Source organism: Rhinolophus hipposideros, assembly GCF_964194185.1.
Source record: "Rhinolophus hipposideros genome assembly, chromosome: 26".
NCBI classification, from domain to species: domain Eukaryota; kingdom Metazoa; phylum Chordata; class Mammalia; order Chiroptera; family Rhinolophidae; genus Rhinolophus; species Rhinolophus hipposideros.
This window is the reverse complement of record NC_138072.1, coordinates 17,251,262-17,265,795: the sequence shown is the minus strand read 5'-3', so window position 1 is coordinate 17,265,795 and position 14,534 is coordinate 17,251,262. Positions and strand designations below refer to the sequence as shown.

Sequence of the window (14,534 nt, the reverse complement as noted above, 5' to 3'; positions counted from 1 at the left end):
ATAGAAACTCATGGACTATTTTCATATCTCAAATGAGTTCCCACAGAAATGATATTGTTAATCTAGGAAATCATTACAATGGAATTTGCTAAGCAAGTTTCAATATAAATTCATAATTTAAAAATACCCCCCGCCCCCATCTCCATCTTTGGCAGTACTCTTATCTAACTGCTACCTGACACAATATGAAATGCAGGTGTTTTCTGCTTCCTCAGGTCATATAGTACATACTAGTCATGACAAAGGAAGAATGAGAGAAACAGAAAAAACAGAGAGGGCAGAAAGAGGGCAATGTGAGAGAGAGAAAAGAAAGAACAGGAAAAGAATGAAGAAAACAAAGTAAAGGAAACCTATTTAAATCACAATTTGATACAGCAAGCCTTATTCGGTCTCGTTCATGGTTAGGAATGATGGGCCCTGGTAAATTCTTAACAACCTGGTCTCTGGGGGAAATTACACACATATAATATGCACAGAATATATGTATTTATAATGAATTGTACTAATATAAAGGGTGTGAATTACACAATTTACAAAGAATAATAAAAACACACAATGTCCTTTATTATAAATTAACCAATTGGTGCTCACACAAAACTTTTGTTACTTTATGCTGAACTCCAAAGCCAACTGATTTATGAGTAGTTCTGACATGAATATTGGCTGATATTTTTGTTTATGGTAAAGACTAAGATGAGAGTCATACAACAGAGACATATGTCAGAACTTCACTTGTTTGTCAGTTACACGAGTGACTTCTTTGCTGAATGATTAATAGTTTGGGAACAGGAGAAGAATATTTCCTCATTTTTGATGCCATTCATAGCGTAATGGATATAGATAAAAACCTTTAAGATTTAATCTGTATTATTAACATTTTATCTATCACTTTCTTAAGACTAAACAATTCACAAAACAATAAATCAAGCCCTGACTTACAGGGTTTCCCAGTTCTGGTGATGTAAATACTCCCACCATGCACAATTTCAAGTTATTAACCTGATGTCACTCAACAGAGAAATGGGAAGAGATGTCCAGAAGCAAACCATTATACAGTATTTCTATACAGATACAGCAGATATGAGTAACCTCAAAATATAATAAAATTATTAAGGAGTGATGAGTTTTGAGGGTTTTTTTACTTTTGATTTTAATATTTTAATTTATAAACTTACATAATTTAATTTTTAATAATGACTGTATTAATCAGCTCACAAAATTCTTGAAATGTAACAACTGGCTCTTATGAGTTGGTACGTGCCAACTTCCACACATCACTGAGTAGGAAGGAAAACAAATAGGTCGCAGGAAATTAACCATTATACTATTCTAATGAATTCTGGTTGTTATTAGGTATAAGAAATACATGACGGAAGAATCCAAGATCGTCTGACACATTGTCAGACTGGAAAATAATAGAATTAACTGATATCTGAACATCTTTAGTGATGCTCAGCGGTTCCTACAATCTAGGTCCCCTAGCCCCAGATCCATATAGCATAAACCACACCCCAGATATAGAACTTCTAGATTGGATCACATTTGGAACTTTCAGCCATGTTCGCATTTGGAACTTTCAGAATGGCCATGTGTATTTAGGTTAACACTCAGCACTCCACTTCCTGGCCTCACTCTTGTTCATTTTATTTCAAGCTGCGTGTGTCTCTCCCACCACTTCCCACCCCCGTAGATGGGAATTCTTTTGAGAGCGGGAATCAGTACTGGATTACCCAAAAAGCATTTTAAGCTTGTGCTTAAGGAGCCAGAAAAGCAAGCACCAAAACACGTTTCCGAGAAGAATTTAACATTTCAAAGTATGCATCAAAGTAGTCTGCATGAGAAAATTCAGAAGCTCGTTGTGTTTTCTTATACTTATGTTCCTGTGTATTTCGATGTTTTCATTTTGAATTATATATGAGATGGAGGATGAGGTAGGTAAGAGATGCGATGGAGAACCACAATCGTTTTGTAAAAGAAAAGGTTTAATCCAGCTTCACTTCTTCATATTCGTGTCACCCCTCAGTACTCTGGCAATAGGTCAGCGTTAGACATCGCTGGGACTTGATCTGTATTTATCAAATACATATACAACTGAAGTCAGCCATGGATACCATGCAAAGTCTAAGAAGACAATCTTAGACTGCCATTGTACAAGCTGGGAGAGACTCTTTAACACACGTTTCCTCAAAGTGTGAAGCTGTCAAACATTTCAATGTCAATGGCTCCCTAATACACCACTGAAGACTTCAGAATAATATCAAAGTAGGATCTGCACTGAGATATATGTCTAAGAATGCCAAACTCCAGTATCAGAATGCCACTCGGAATCCCCAGCTACTATGGATTCTTCATTATTAGAAACATCATGGAATTCCTATTTTCCTAATTTATTGAATGCATCATGAGGTCGTGCTTCTCCTCTAAACTCTGCAGAGGATAAAGGTAATACTAACAGAATGATCATAAAGTAATGGAGAATATGAAATAAAAGCAAAATGACAGTTGACCATTTGATAGAACTGACAACAGTAAAGAGGATCAGAAAAACGCAGGAAAGAGGATCAGAAAAACGCAGGCAGTGTTTTAAATGGCTGACTAGGAATAAGGCGGTATATGCTAATGCTATCTTTGAGAGTGTTTGCAAAGACTTTTTAGGTTCCCCAGGATTCTGTCCTGGGCCCTCTTCTCCATACGCTGCTCTCTCTGCCACTCACTTGGCTCCAGCTACCTCCCAGGTGGCTGTGGATCCCTAACCCAGATATGCAGGTACTGTGTTTCTCCTAATTACTCACTGGTACTATTTTCAGCAGTTTGCTTGACCTCTCCATCTAGGTTTTCTATAGACACCTCAGACTTGGTATAGCCAGAGCTAACATCAACTTCCACGCACCCCATCAAGCCGCTTCCTTTGCCTCCACTTCCTGTCTGTTAACACTACTCCATTCTCCAAACGAGTCATCCAAGCTGGCAACTTGAGGCATCCCCGACTCCTTCCACATCCTCACCATTTCCACTTAATCATTCACAAAGTTCGACTTATCGCTCTGTTTCCACTGCTTCAGGAAGGACCCCATCGCTCATTGCATTCGCATTCTTACCTGTTCTGCCTACCTGCCTCTGGCCTTTCATTGTTCTAATCCATCCAGGACAAAGCAGCCAGAATTACCTTTTCAAAGCACACATCTGATTATCCACCCCTTACTTTTAATAATTTAGTGGCATCTCATCCCCTTCTGAATAAAGATGAAATATTTTCTAAGAAACATAAGGTCCTTATAATCCAACATATCGGCTTCATCTCCCAATGTTACCCAACTCATATTCTACACTCTAGTCACTGAACTTCTCAAATGCCATGTTCATTTGCAATTCTAGCTGTTCTTTACATGTAAATTTCTCTGTATAAACGCCAATGCAAATTCCAATTCCTTCATGAGCCAGCTCAAGTCTTCCACTCCCCCAGACAGAGCTAATAATTTCAACAGCAATTTGTATGTAGTTTAACCTGAGCGTCTGTGAATACATGTTTGGGGCCCCATGTTATTCTATGAACATCTAGAGCAGAGAGTATTCTCTTCATCCTTGCATTCCCAATGTTTTAAAGCAGCAGTGGAGGGACTTGACGCATCTACTATCAAAGGAAATAGCAGATAATTGAAAATACCTCTTCTGTTTAGACAATAGGAGCCTCTGGGTGCACAAACCTTTGAGTACATGGCTGGCCACCAACATTCTAAACTTATCTTACATTTACTGAACAATTATTAAGTACCTACTAGGTGCTATCCAATGGGGTGCTATCCAATGGGGGGGGGGGAGAAGGGATGACCAAAACAAAAAAATTAATAAGACATAGACATGAAAACCCAAGTACAATTTTATTCTACAAGCCACTTATAGAGGGGCCACAAAGGACAGTTACCTGGAGAAACCAGGAAAGGATGGGATAAAAATTCCCTGCCCTTGAAACCATAGCCAAATATTAGATCCCAAAATCAAGTAGATAAAATGGAAATCTCAGCTGTTTTTAAAAATTACCTATCACCAAGTACTACCAGTTACACTAAATGTAAAATCATCACATTAAATGGAATACATTTCTAAACCTGAACCAACTGAGAAATTAATGCATTGTAATAAAGATATATAAAAATATATCAAGTAGGTACCAAGAAACTTGATTTCTACTTTTGTTTTATATGAATTTTCTGTGAGACCTAAGATAAATTATTTAAGCCTCTCTGGGCCTCTGTTTTCTCCCCAATCCAATGGAAATGAGAATAACAGCTATCCTATTTCTCTATGGGGAACTGAAAAGGCAATGAAGACAATAGATATGAAAATGTCCTGAATAAAAACAATCACATTACAAATGTAAAATCGCAGTTACTAGAATTATGAAGTACCTTTTTGAATGGTTCTTCACAAAGCAAAAAAAAATGTTACCTCATATTATGTTTGCTTATTTCTGCTGAAGGTAAAATCACATTCCTCATTAATTTAAAAGCTAGAAGCATGCAATGGAAACCATCTCAAAGGTAGACAAAGCCCACATTTTAGGATTCATTTATTCCTTCACTCATTCATTCAGTCTATCAACAAATGCATACTGATCATCAACCATAAACAGAATATTGTAAAAAACAAAAAACACTATGTGAAGTGTTACGAAAAATATTCAACAATATATGAAATGGTCTGTCCTCAGGATGCTTAAGATCTAAGAGATTTTCAGAAAAATACTGTCATGCACATATATATCTAGATGGAAGGATGGAGATATATACGCAAACACAGATATTAAGGGATGTTAAAATTAATAGTCATTTCACATGACTTATAAAATGCATGTGTAAATGAATATATAAATATGAAAATGAGAATCCTAGAGCTCATTAAGCAAAGGGCTGTAGGACTCTCCAGGTCATAGCTGTAGTTATTGAAATAGAAAGACAAATTGTATCAAGATTTATTTATTTACTTTTTTGCCATTAATCCTTTCAGCCACACGTGGAAAAGAGTATCTTCAAATGGTAAGCAAAAAAGGTAGTTAAATATGTTGACACAGTAGGGGTAGGAGGGGAGTACGAGCAGGCCTATCCTTTTTTATAAGGTAAATCGGCAGAAATATAAAGGCCCAGAGACTGAAAAGACCAAAAGGGGTCCTTTTATTCTCATAAAAGCAAGCACCAGGGAAATTAAGAAAGTTCACTCATACTAGGGATAATACAACTCTCAAGATCCTTATTTGGTAAAATCTGCATAAAATTTCCAAGTCAGAAACAGTTGAGGAAATTTTTTAAATGTTCTATATTATGCAGCTAAAAATAAGTCAGGATCTCAGTGGGAAGACGTCTATACCAAATACATTGCTTCTTGGAATTAGTTATATATATATATTTGAATTAATTTCCATATCACAATTTCTAACCACATTCATCAGTAACTCACTGAGTGTTATTTGTGGCTTACCGTTTATTTGGATCCTTTATCAAGAGCCCTGAAAGCAATGATTTTGCATCTGAAGAGAGTGTTCGTGGAAATTTAATGTCTTCCATTAGAATTAGTTCAAAAAGTTTCTCATGATCCTGGTTGTAAAAAGGTAACCTCCCACACATCATTTCATACATCACAACTCCTAGGCCCCACCAATCCACAGCTCGGCCATAGTCATTATCTTCTAATACCTAAAAGTGAAACCAGTAAAAAGATTAATTATTATATATTAACTTTTAAAGCATTATTTACAAAAAAATTAATCCTAATTTTCAAAGCTTAGGTAGGCTATTTTTACAGCTTGACATTTAAACTATGAAGCATCCTAGAAAAATATAAATCATACCAAACACCGTGTTTCCCCGAAAATAAGACCTAGCCAGACAATCAGCTCTAATGCGTCTTTTGGAGCAAAAATTAATTAATGTAAGACCCGGAATTATATCATATTAGACCGGTCTTATAGCAAAATAAGACCAGGTATTATATATTACATACATTATATTATAACATTATATTATATTTATTATATTATATAAGACCCAGTCTTATACTAAAATAAGACCGGGTCTTACATTAATTTTTGCTCCAAAAGATGCATTAGAACTTAGATTGACTGGCTAGGTCTTATTTTCGGGGAAACACGGTATGTGAAATTTTCCATTTTTCCAGAAATGTTCAGTGTGTATTATATACATTATACACTGAAAGAGTATACACTGAAAGAGGTTAAGTCACACAAGCAATTCCAAATAAGTGAGTATATGAGTGCACTAAGGATCAAATGAAAAACGTTAGTATATTTGCATATTTTTCTTAGGCCTACTTCCTTTTTCATTCTGGTTTACTAATGGGTACTTTAAGTTACAATTTAGAACTAAGACATGCTGATGATAAGGCTTATAATGTGCCTTACACATTCCTGTATTAAGAAGAAATAACACAAATCAAAGAATGAAAGATAGGAGTAAACACACACAATGTCACAGAAAAGAGTACAGGGCATGACCACCAAGCAAAAAAATCTGAAAAATTGTGCAGCCCCCTCCATGTTTAAACTCTTTCAGGAAATATTTAGTCAACAAAGTGAATATAAAGATTTATTGTCTGGGGTGTAATAAACTTTGGTATCCAAAGCTTTAGAACCTCACAACAAGTTTTGTTAAATGCAAAAAACAAAAATCATGGATTCAATTACCTGTAATGTGCCCTTAAATTTGTTTTCCAAATTACATTACATGGAAATTAAATTTAGTAAGAAATGACATGAAAGTATCAGGCTATGTTCAGGTTAGAGCAACCTGTTCAAATCAAAACATGATAACTTATGTTATATCTCAGGAAAACTTTGATTCTACTTTTTTATTAGACGTGTTCCTTATCCAATGGAACCCAATGCATTTATTTGGAACTTTCAATATTTTATTTTAAGCTACTATATTTGAATCATCTTAATGCTTACTTTTTCTGATCCTCAGCTTTGGGATAAACAGATCAAGAAAACCATACACATGAAACTTATCAACTAAAAAATCTTATAACTGATTACGTAAGAGAATTTCATACAGAACAAAGTACGTAGTAGTACTCATGATCCAAACTGTCTTAGTTTGAAATAAGTAAAAATGCTGTTGAAGATTACTCTTATGTGACTTTTATTTAAAATTTACCAATAATTCAATTTCTTAGACTTGTACGTGATATTTTTGATAGCTAAGGCACTTTGGCAGGAAGGTATTTAAAGATGGAGCATATAATTTCAAGAAGGAACTATGTTAAACTTAAATATATATTTAGTAGTGTTTTTAAATGCTATGAAAACATTTTAAATTCAATCATTTCATTTTTTTGTTTTGTGGCTAAAGAGTACTAGGAATTACACTGGCAAGATAAGAATACGAGTCCAGTTCCCATGTTTTTCCAAAAATATTTTGTAAATCACAAACTAAGCAAAATATTTTTGGGAAAAAAACAACAAATTCTTGTTTAGCCAAAAATATTTCAAATATCTATTTGTTTGAAATAAGTCATGTAAGAACATACAGAAAACAAGAAATAACCTAAAGAAGCAGAGAAATTCTACTTGTGTACTTAAGTTAAAGGAAATGCTGCATATATAATTTTTAAATACCAGTCAGTTTTGATTATTTAAGAATCTATCTCATGTCCAATTAGTAAAATGTACTGTTTTGGGGCCTTTATCTTAGAGATCCAGGCTTTTACCTACTACCTAAAAAATTTTTAATCTAAGTAATCTTTCACTGCATTCCTACAACACCGACAAAACAGTGGCACACAGAAAAAAGAGCCAAATATGGTTTTCAACCTCTTTTTTCCCCCCATAAAACCATAAAAAGCATAAAAGCTGGATTAACTGCCTCCCGAACCCACATTTCACCAGCCGGGTTCTCATCCCCAGCTGGCAAAACTGGCAATCCTTTATTTTTGTTTAAATACCTGGTTTGCAGCCAGAGGGAAAGTGAGTACATAAAAAAAAAAAAAAAAAAAAAAAGGTTTTATTTTTGAAGAGAAATAAGCATCCGAAACATAAAACTGCATTGTAAAAAAATCTGTTTGATAAACTAAAGTGCATTTTATTTAGCTTTGTAAAATGAACACTGATTCTGAAACTAAGTGGCTTTGCTTCTGAACATAATGTGCTTTAATTTACAGATATAATGCACAATGAGATCTGTATACTGTATCACTTTGTACTGAACAGCTCTGACGCAAGTTAGTATTTTTTTGACATGTAAACTTAAAGCAATGTTGAAAAATACCCTAACAATTCAGCCACCCTTCTTATCTAAGAGTCTTTGCTGTCAATTAAAAAGAAAGACTTCTCTTCAACTCCTACCTCCAAACAGCTGGAAGATGAAATACACAGGAAATGAAAATAAAAGTGGTTATAATATTCTACATGTGGATAATAATATAAAACATGTTACCATTATTCATATAAAATCCTTTCTTTCTCTCCTTAAATATAAATTATTTCAAAACGCAATACTTCGAAATACTCTAGAAATTCCAGAGTGAAATGAAAATCCACAGCCTTTTTTATATTATTTTTGGAAGATAATTTTCTCCCTTACTGAAAGCACTTCTTTTTCCAAAATTGCAGTAACATAAAATTTACATTCTTTAACCTAAGAGTTGTAATTCCTTCTGGCTACCTCTGATGATTTTTTTTTTTTCCCTAGCAAAAAGGCTAATTTACTTCATGGTTATCCTGAGGGCTGATGCAGAGGATATGGTAAATGATAACGTGCAGGTACAACAGGGTAGCGTACATTTCAACTCCATTACAATGCAATTTATCATACAATTTTGATATGAATGTACGAAACCTGCTCCCAGAGAAATAATCCACTAAGAAACTTAATTAATCTAAAGAAAGTATCTCTTTGCCATAAAAATCAATGTTACTGATATAAACAAAACTCAAGGTTTAAATATGGATATAGACATTTGGATTTTTCTTCTATTCCTATTGTTCTGTCACCATAAATGTAGTTTTACTTTATAACTACATTTACTACAAATGCCCAAATACAGATAAAGCACAACAGAAGATGTAAATGTTAAAAAATGATGATATCATGTTTTCCTGAAAATAAGACAGAGTCTTATACTAATTTTTGCTCCAAAAGACGCATTAGGGCTTATGTTCAAGGGATGTCATCCTGAAAAATCATGCTAGGGCTTGTGTTCCGGTTAGGTCTTATTTTCAGGGAAACATGGGAAGTCACATCAAAGCAATACCCAAACAGTGCACAGACTCTAGGGAACAAGGCATGGTTTCAATTTCTTCACCAGTAGCCAGACATTGCTTCACTTTCTGATATAATAAAACCTAAGACTCAAGGAGGTCACAGCAGGTACCAACTACTATTAAATATTCTCATAATATTTGATTAATACTTGGTAATGTTTGATATAGACACTTTCATTTATAAGACAACCATGTGAGTTTAAAAAATCACCATGGATAGCATGATTGGTTACTAATTTAAAAGAATGATATTAAATAATAAACCATGCATTTTAAAATGCTATCACGAATTAAAATTACCAGTGTAAATATGTATTTGGCTAGTGGGCACTTTCAAAACCCATATTCCAATATTCTTTTACCAATCAGGATTTACTGGAAGGGTGAAGACACACCTCTCTCGGCTTGTTCGCCAAGGCTACACAATGCACCAAAGCGAGCAATTGCAAGGAGGCTACGTGTGCCCTAGAATGGCTTACTGCTCGATCAATAATCCTGACAGAACAGATGGGGGGGAAATTAAACATCCAAACAAACTCTCTGCACACCTATGTTGTGAAAGTAAACTGCGAACTTGGATGAACCAATTTACCGTTAATTCAAAAAAAAAATTTTTTTTTTCTGGTAACCTTGTATTTCAGGTAACTGATATGTGTGTTTTATACATAAACACACACTTATATACCTTACCATTTATGGAAACCCTTTATATATTCTTAACATCATAGGAAATTACTTCCAAAAAAAAGACCTTTAAGTCTTCTAATTCAAATTCTAAAATGTATTACAGCTTCAGGCAAAGTATGTTCATAAGAAGTACGGATTCCATGGATTCTTGGTATTTTCTTCACACATATATATTCTCAAGTGCTCTAATAATTCTTAAGAAACTGAAACCGTAGCTGCCCTGTGCTGTGAATTAGAATGCTGTAAGCCTATGACTGTTCCTAGCATTCACACACAATTCTTAGATACAGCTAACATCGTACTTACAAAAGCAGGCTGTGGCTAGAACAGGCAATGTTCTTGAACAAGAGAAAAGCTAAGTGGATACAACACTGGTGACTAAATCATACTTACACATATCTTCCCAGAGAGTTCTATACTTCCTTTTTAACCGGAAGCAGCAGACATTATGAGATTCCCAGAAACTTGATCTTTGTAACCCAAGTGAAAATAGCCACTGTAAGATACTACAGGTTATCACTAGTGTTACCAGTTAGGGTTAGTTCTGTTACTTTCTTATGCTTCAGAGTATTTAAGATCAAACTTTGTGCTTAAACTAGAGTCATTCTAAACTGAATGCAAATATTCTGACTATTAAAGCCAAAAAAAACACATAACAATGAAAAAATCTTTAGGGGAATAACAGTTACTACAAGAACTGACGGACTTTTGAGCCAGTAAAAGCCGCTACCTATAAACACAAATAGACGTTAACACGAACTAAAAAATATTATTTTAGTTCATGTTTTAAAAATGTCCAATTTGGGGACAAAATGGGATGTTTTTCAGTACTATCCAGAAACAATATCAGTATTAAGCCAACATATACGACAGAAGTTCTTAAATATGAATTCTGACTATAAAGCATACAACTTCTACCCAAACTAATCACTGTGATCCTTTATGTAATTTTCCCCTTAATATTGGTGAGGAGACCTTTTCAAAACCATCAGAAAAATGAAGGCTTTCAAAGATACCTTAAGAGGATAGGTGCTTCATGAATTATTAATAATTAAATAAAATGTTAGGAATGTACACATTTTAGAAAGGCTATTAAAACAGATTTCTATTTCTATAAAAAGCTCACAAATTTTAAGACTTATTTTCGCAATTTGGTAGAAACAGCAGAATTCTGTCCAAGGGCTAAGCAAAATGTAACTGTGTGCTACTGTTTTAACCTATAGATTAAATGTGCATACATAAGTAACTTTGGCCTCATTCATTTATCTTCAGCTCTCCTAAAGAGAAAATAAAATGACATCTTCAACATTTATTCTTTGTTGTATTTAAAATAAATAAATAAGATTCCATTCAATTATTTAAATCAAGTTAGGTTCTAGCTACTCCCCCGCCTACACCACTCCATGCTAGCAACTACTCTTATCCTTACATTATACGATTCTCTCAACTCATTCTCAAGAAGTTAATGTATATCTTTGGCTTTAAATTTACATAGAATTTCATTTCCATTTGTGCTATTATTTGTATAGTATCACAATGATTGAGCTACTTTTTGTATCAAAATAATTATCAAAATATTCTGGTCTATTTCAGGTATTTTCAGAGTATGTGTTATATAAAAAGATACTAAAGATAGTAGGTTTCAAAAGAAAAATGAATAAAATGACAGCAAGTGAATGTTTTCTAAAAATGAGGTTCTAAAAACTAAGAATGCACCAAAAAAAAACACATTTTCAGCCACTGAAAAAAATAATTTTTACACTTATATGAAACAAAAGTATATACATTTTTCTCTGAATAGGAACCAGAACAAGATACTATGTATTTTCCAACAATCAAGTCATTTCTGCAATCTTTTCGTTAGTTCTAACTTGATTATCAAATAATTTTTATTTTTACACTATTACAGAAGTGCATTTCTCTAGGTTTCCAAAACCACCTTATTCAACCTTCCCCATCTGTCACCATCTGCTTCTTTTTAGCATGTACTTTTTGTGTGATCACATAAGCATGTGAAAAATAACTAACATTCAGATGATTATCTGCTGGTACATTTGAGGACTGGGCATAATAAAAGTGAACTGCCAAAACGTACTTAACACTTTTAATTTTGTTGGGTCTTGCATGTAAGCTACATTTGATTTTCAAACTGTTTTACAGTTGGAAAGTTGATCAGGTACTGCTAACTCAAGAGCAAAGCTGAGACTAAATAATTAGCACTGCATAAAATGGTTTGGATTCAATGAGAGCCAAATCAAATAAAATTTAACAGTAAGATTTTATATGTGATTTCTAATTTCTTTTATAATCTCTAGGTGTGAAAATATAGTATAGATTACAAAGACAAAATCCCGTCAAAATATCTTATGGTCCCTAATGTGTGGCAGGTCAAGTTTATTTCCTTCTCATGTGAGGAAGAGCAAAACCACATTCGTTTAAAACTAGATACTCTCATACTAATGCATTTTTAGAGCTGTAGCACACTAAGTGCACAGTTTATATGCCTGCGAGGACTGGACCTCTGCAACCTCTTTAAAAATACGTGATTTTTTTCCCCTTTAACACTAAAGATCTGTATATAATTCTTCATCAAAAGAGGTAAGAGAACAAATATTTTTAAAATATTCATTTTTCAACAAATGGCATTTTTATACTATAGTAATTATCTTTTTTGGTGGTCTTTGCCACAAGAAGAAACTTAAGGTCATTTAAAACTGAAGGTTATTTAAAATCGGCTATGAATCTGATATGTAGGACAGTTAAATAGGGTTTGAACTGATTTCTAACAGTCTTTTTGAAGCATCTTTTAAATGCCCTTCACCTATCTTTTTTTAAAATTAAATTTATTGGGATGACATTGGTTGATAAAATGATAGATTTCAAGGGTTCTATTCTGTAATACTTCACCTGTATATTGCATTGTGTAGTCATCTTTCACCTATCTTTAAACTGCTGTTTCTACCAGATTCAAGCACCTTAACAAGTAAAGGATGACCACTGCTAGATGAAGCAGAAACTACAAGACCGTTCCATAACGTGTAAACAAGTTTTCTACAGGAAGAGAAAGGGAAATTCTGACACTGAGAAATTCACCAGGAAAGCAGTAGTCAGAGGTCTGATAGACAACCACTTATATACGATCAGGGGAAGTCTGGCATTTAACAAGGGTACACACCAGAAATTTGGGGGTTCAGAAAAAGTCAGAGACACCGTGTAAAGCAAAGGGAAGAGGCTGATGTTTGCTCTTGCCAGTCCTTCCCTAAATCTGACCATGTATTTCTGATCAGTGTTATCTTTCTCTCAACTCCAAAGTGGCTTTCCCTTCTCCATGAGGTCAAATCTAAATGTGCATTCCCATCCCCTCTCTGTGTCCAGCCTCTCCTCTCCTGGCTTCCTTTTCCTGCCACCAGATCCTCCCTGCAGGCTCACACCTTTCCTGTTTCTTCCGCTACACTCCACGTAACTCCAATAAAACAATTCTTGTTTGCACAGTAGTAATTACTCTCCATATCTTATCACCTTAGTAAACAGTAAGATACATGAGGATGAAAACCATTTCTTACTATCATTGCATTCCCAGCACCTAACATAATGCATGGCACCTAATAAATAGTCCTTAGTGAATGAAAGAATCAATGTTCTTTAGGGAAATGGTCCATCTCAGAGACCAGAATAAAGACTTAACTTCTTGTTTTTAAAAGTAAAAGTACACACATTCAAAGTTACCCTGATTTAACATACATGCAGTGTTTGATATAAGTACTTAAAATATAAGAATTAAAATTGCTTGAGAAGTTAGTTGTTTCAAGATTTATCATCCTCAAACAGTAACTACTACAGTGATCACTCTCCCCTATAAAAATGAGGTGTCGAGATTTTAATTATGAATCAGCATGTATCAGCCATGGGAACATAAACTGCTCTTAGAGACCAAAGTTCTGCAATATTATACATACATATATATATATGAATATTATATACATATATACACGTGTATATGTATATATACGTGTATATGTATATGTATATATATATATATATAAATGAAGAAATGTTTTCTTACTTGTCTTTAAATAGAAATTGATAATTTCTTGTGAACTGTAAACTTTCCCTTTAGAAACAATTGGGTTCTTCTTGAATTAAATTCTTGGTTTTGTTCTTCAGTTGATGATATTTGCATATAGAACAATATCTTTGTTTCTTAGAAGATCATCTGCTTCCAAAATGAGATGTACTTATCTTCTTCAGAAATAATTTCCCCTAATTGTAACACAACTAATTTTGTTATTCTAAATATGGGATAACATCATCTATGGCAAATGTATAGCAGGGGTAATTAAACTTCAGAGAAACAAAGAATTTGTTTTCCATGATACTCACAAAAACAATCCTATTCTAGAAAATATGATCTTGTATTTGAATAAACAAGGAACTGTTTCTAAAATTTTTCCTAATTTAGCCACAAAAATGGACAGTTTTAAACTCTAGATTTTGTAACAGAGAAAATGATATTTTGAGCAGTCCTCAAAATAATATTTGGAAATCTACTGTATTTCAAATTATTTGTACTTATTTA

The 14,534-nt window shown here is 33.8% G+C and overlaps 1 protein-coding gene across 10 annotated transcripts in view; it reads right to left on the bottom strand.

Moving 5' to 3' along the window:
• AKT3 (AKT serine/threonine kinase 3) overlaps window positions 1-14,534 on the bottom strand; it is a 254,412-nt gene that overhangs the window by 23,255 nt on the left and 216,623 nt on the right. For all 10 annotated transcript variants that reach the window (XM_081039287.1, XM_081039285.1, XM_081039288.1 and 7 more), the window contains one exon: window positions 5,473-5,687. In XM_081039287.1, coding sequence (XP_080895413.1) covers window positions 5,473-5,687 — 215 coding nt within the window. The remainder of the gene's footprint in view (window positions 1-5,472; window positions 5,688-14,534) is intronic.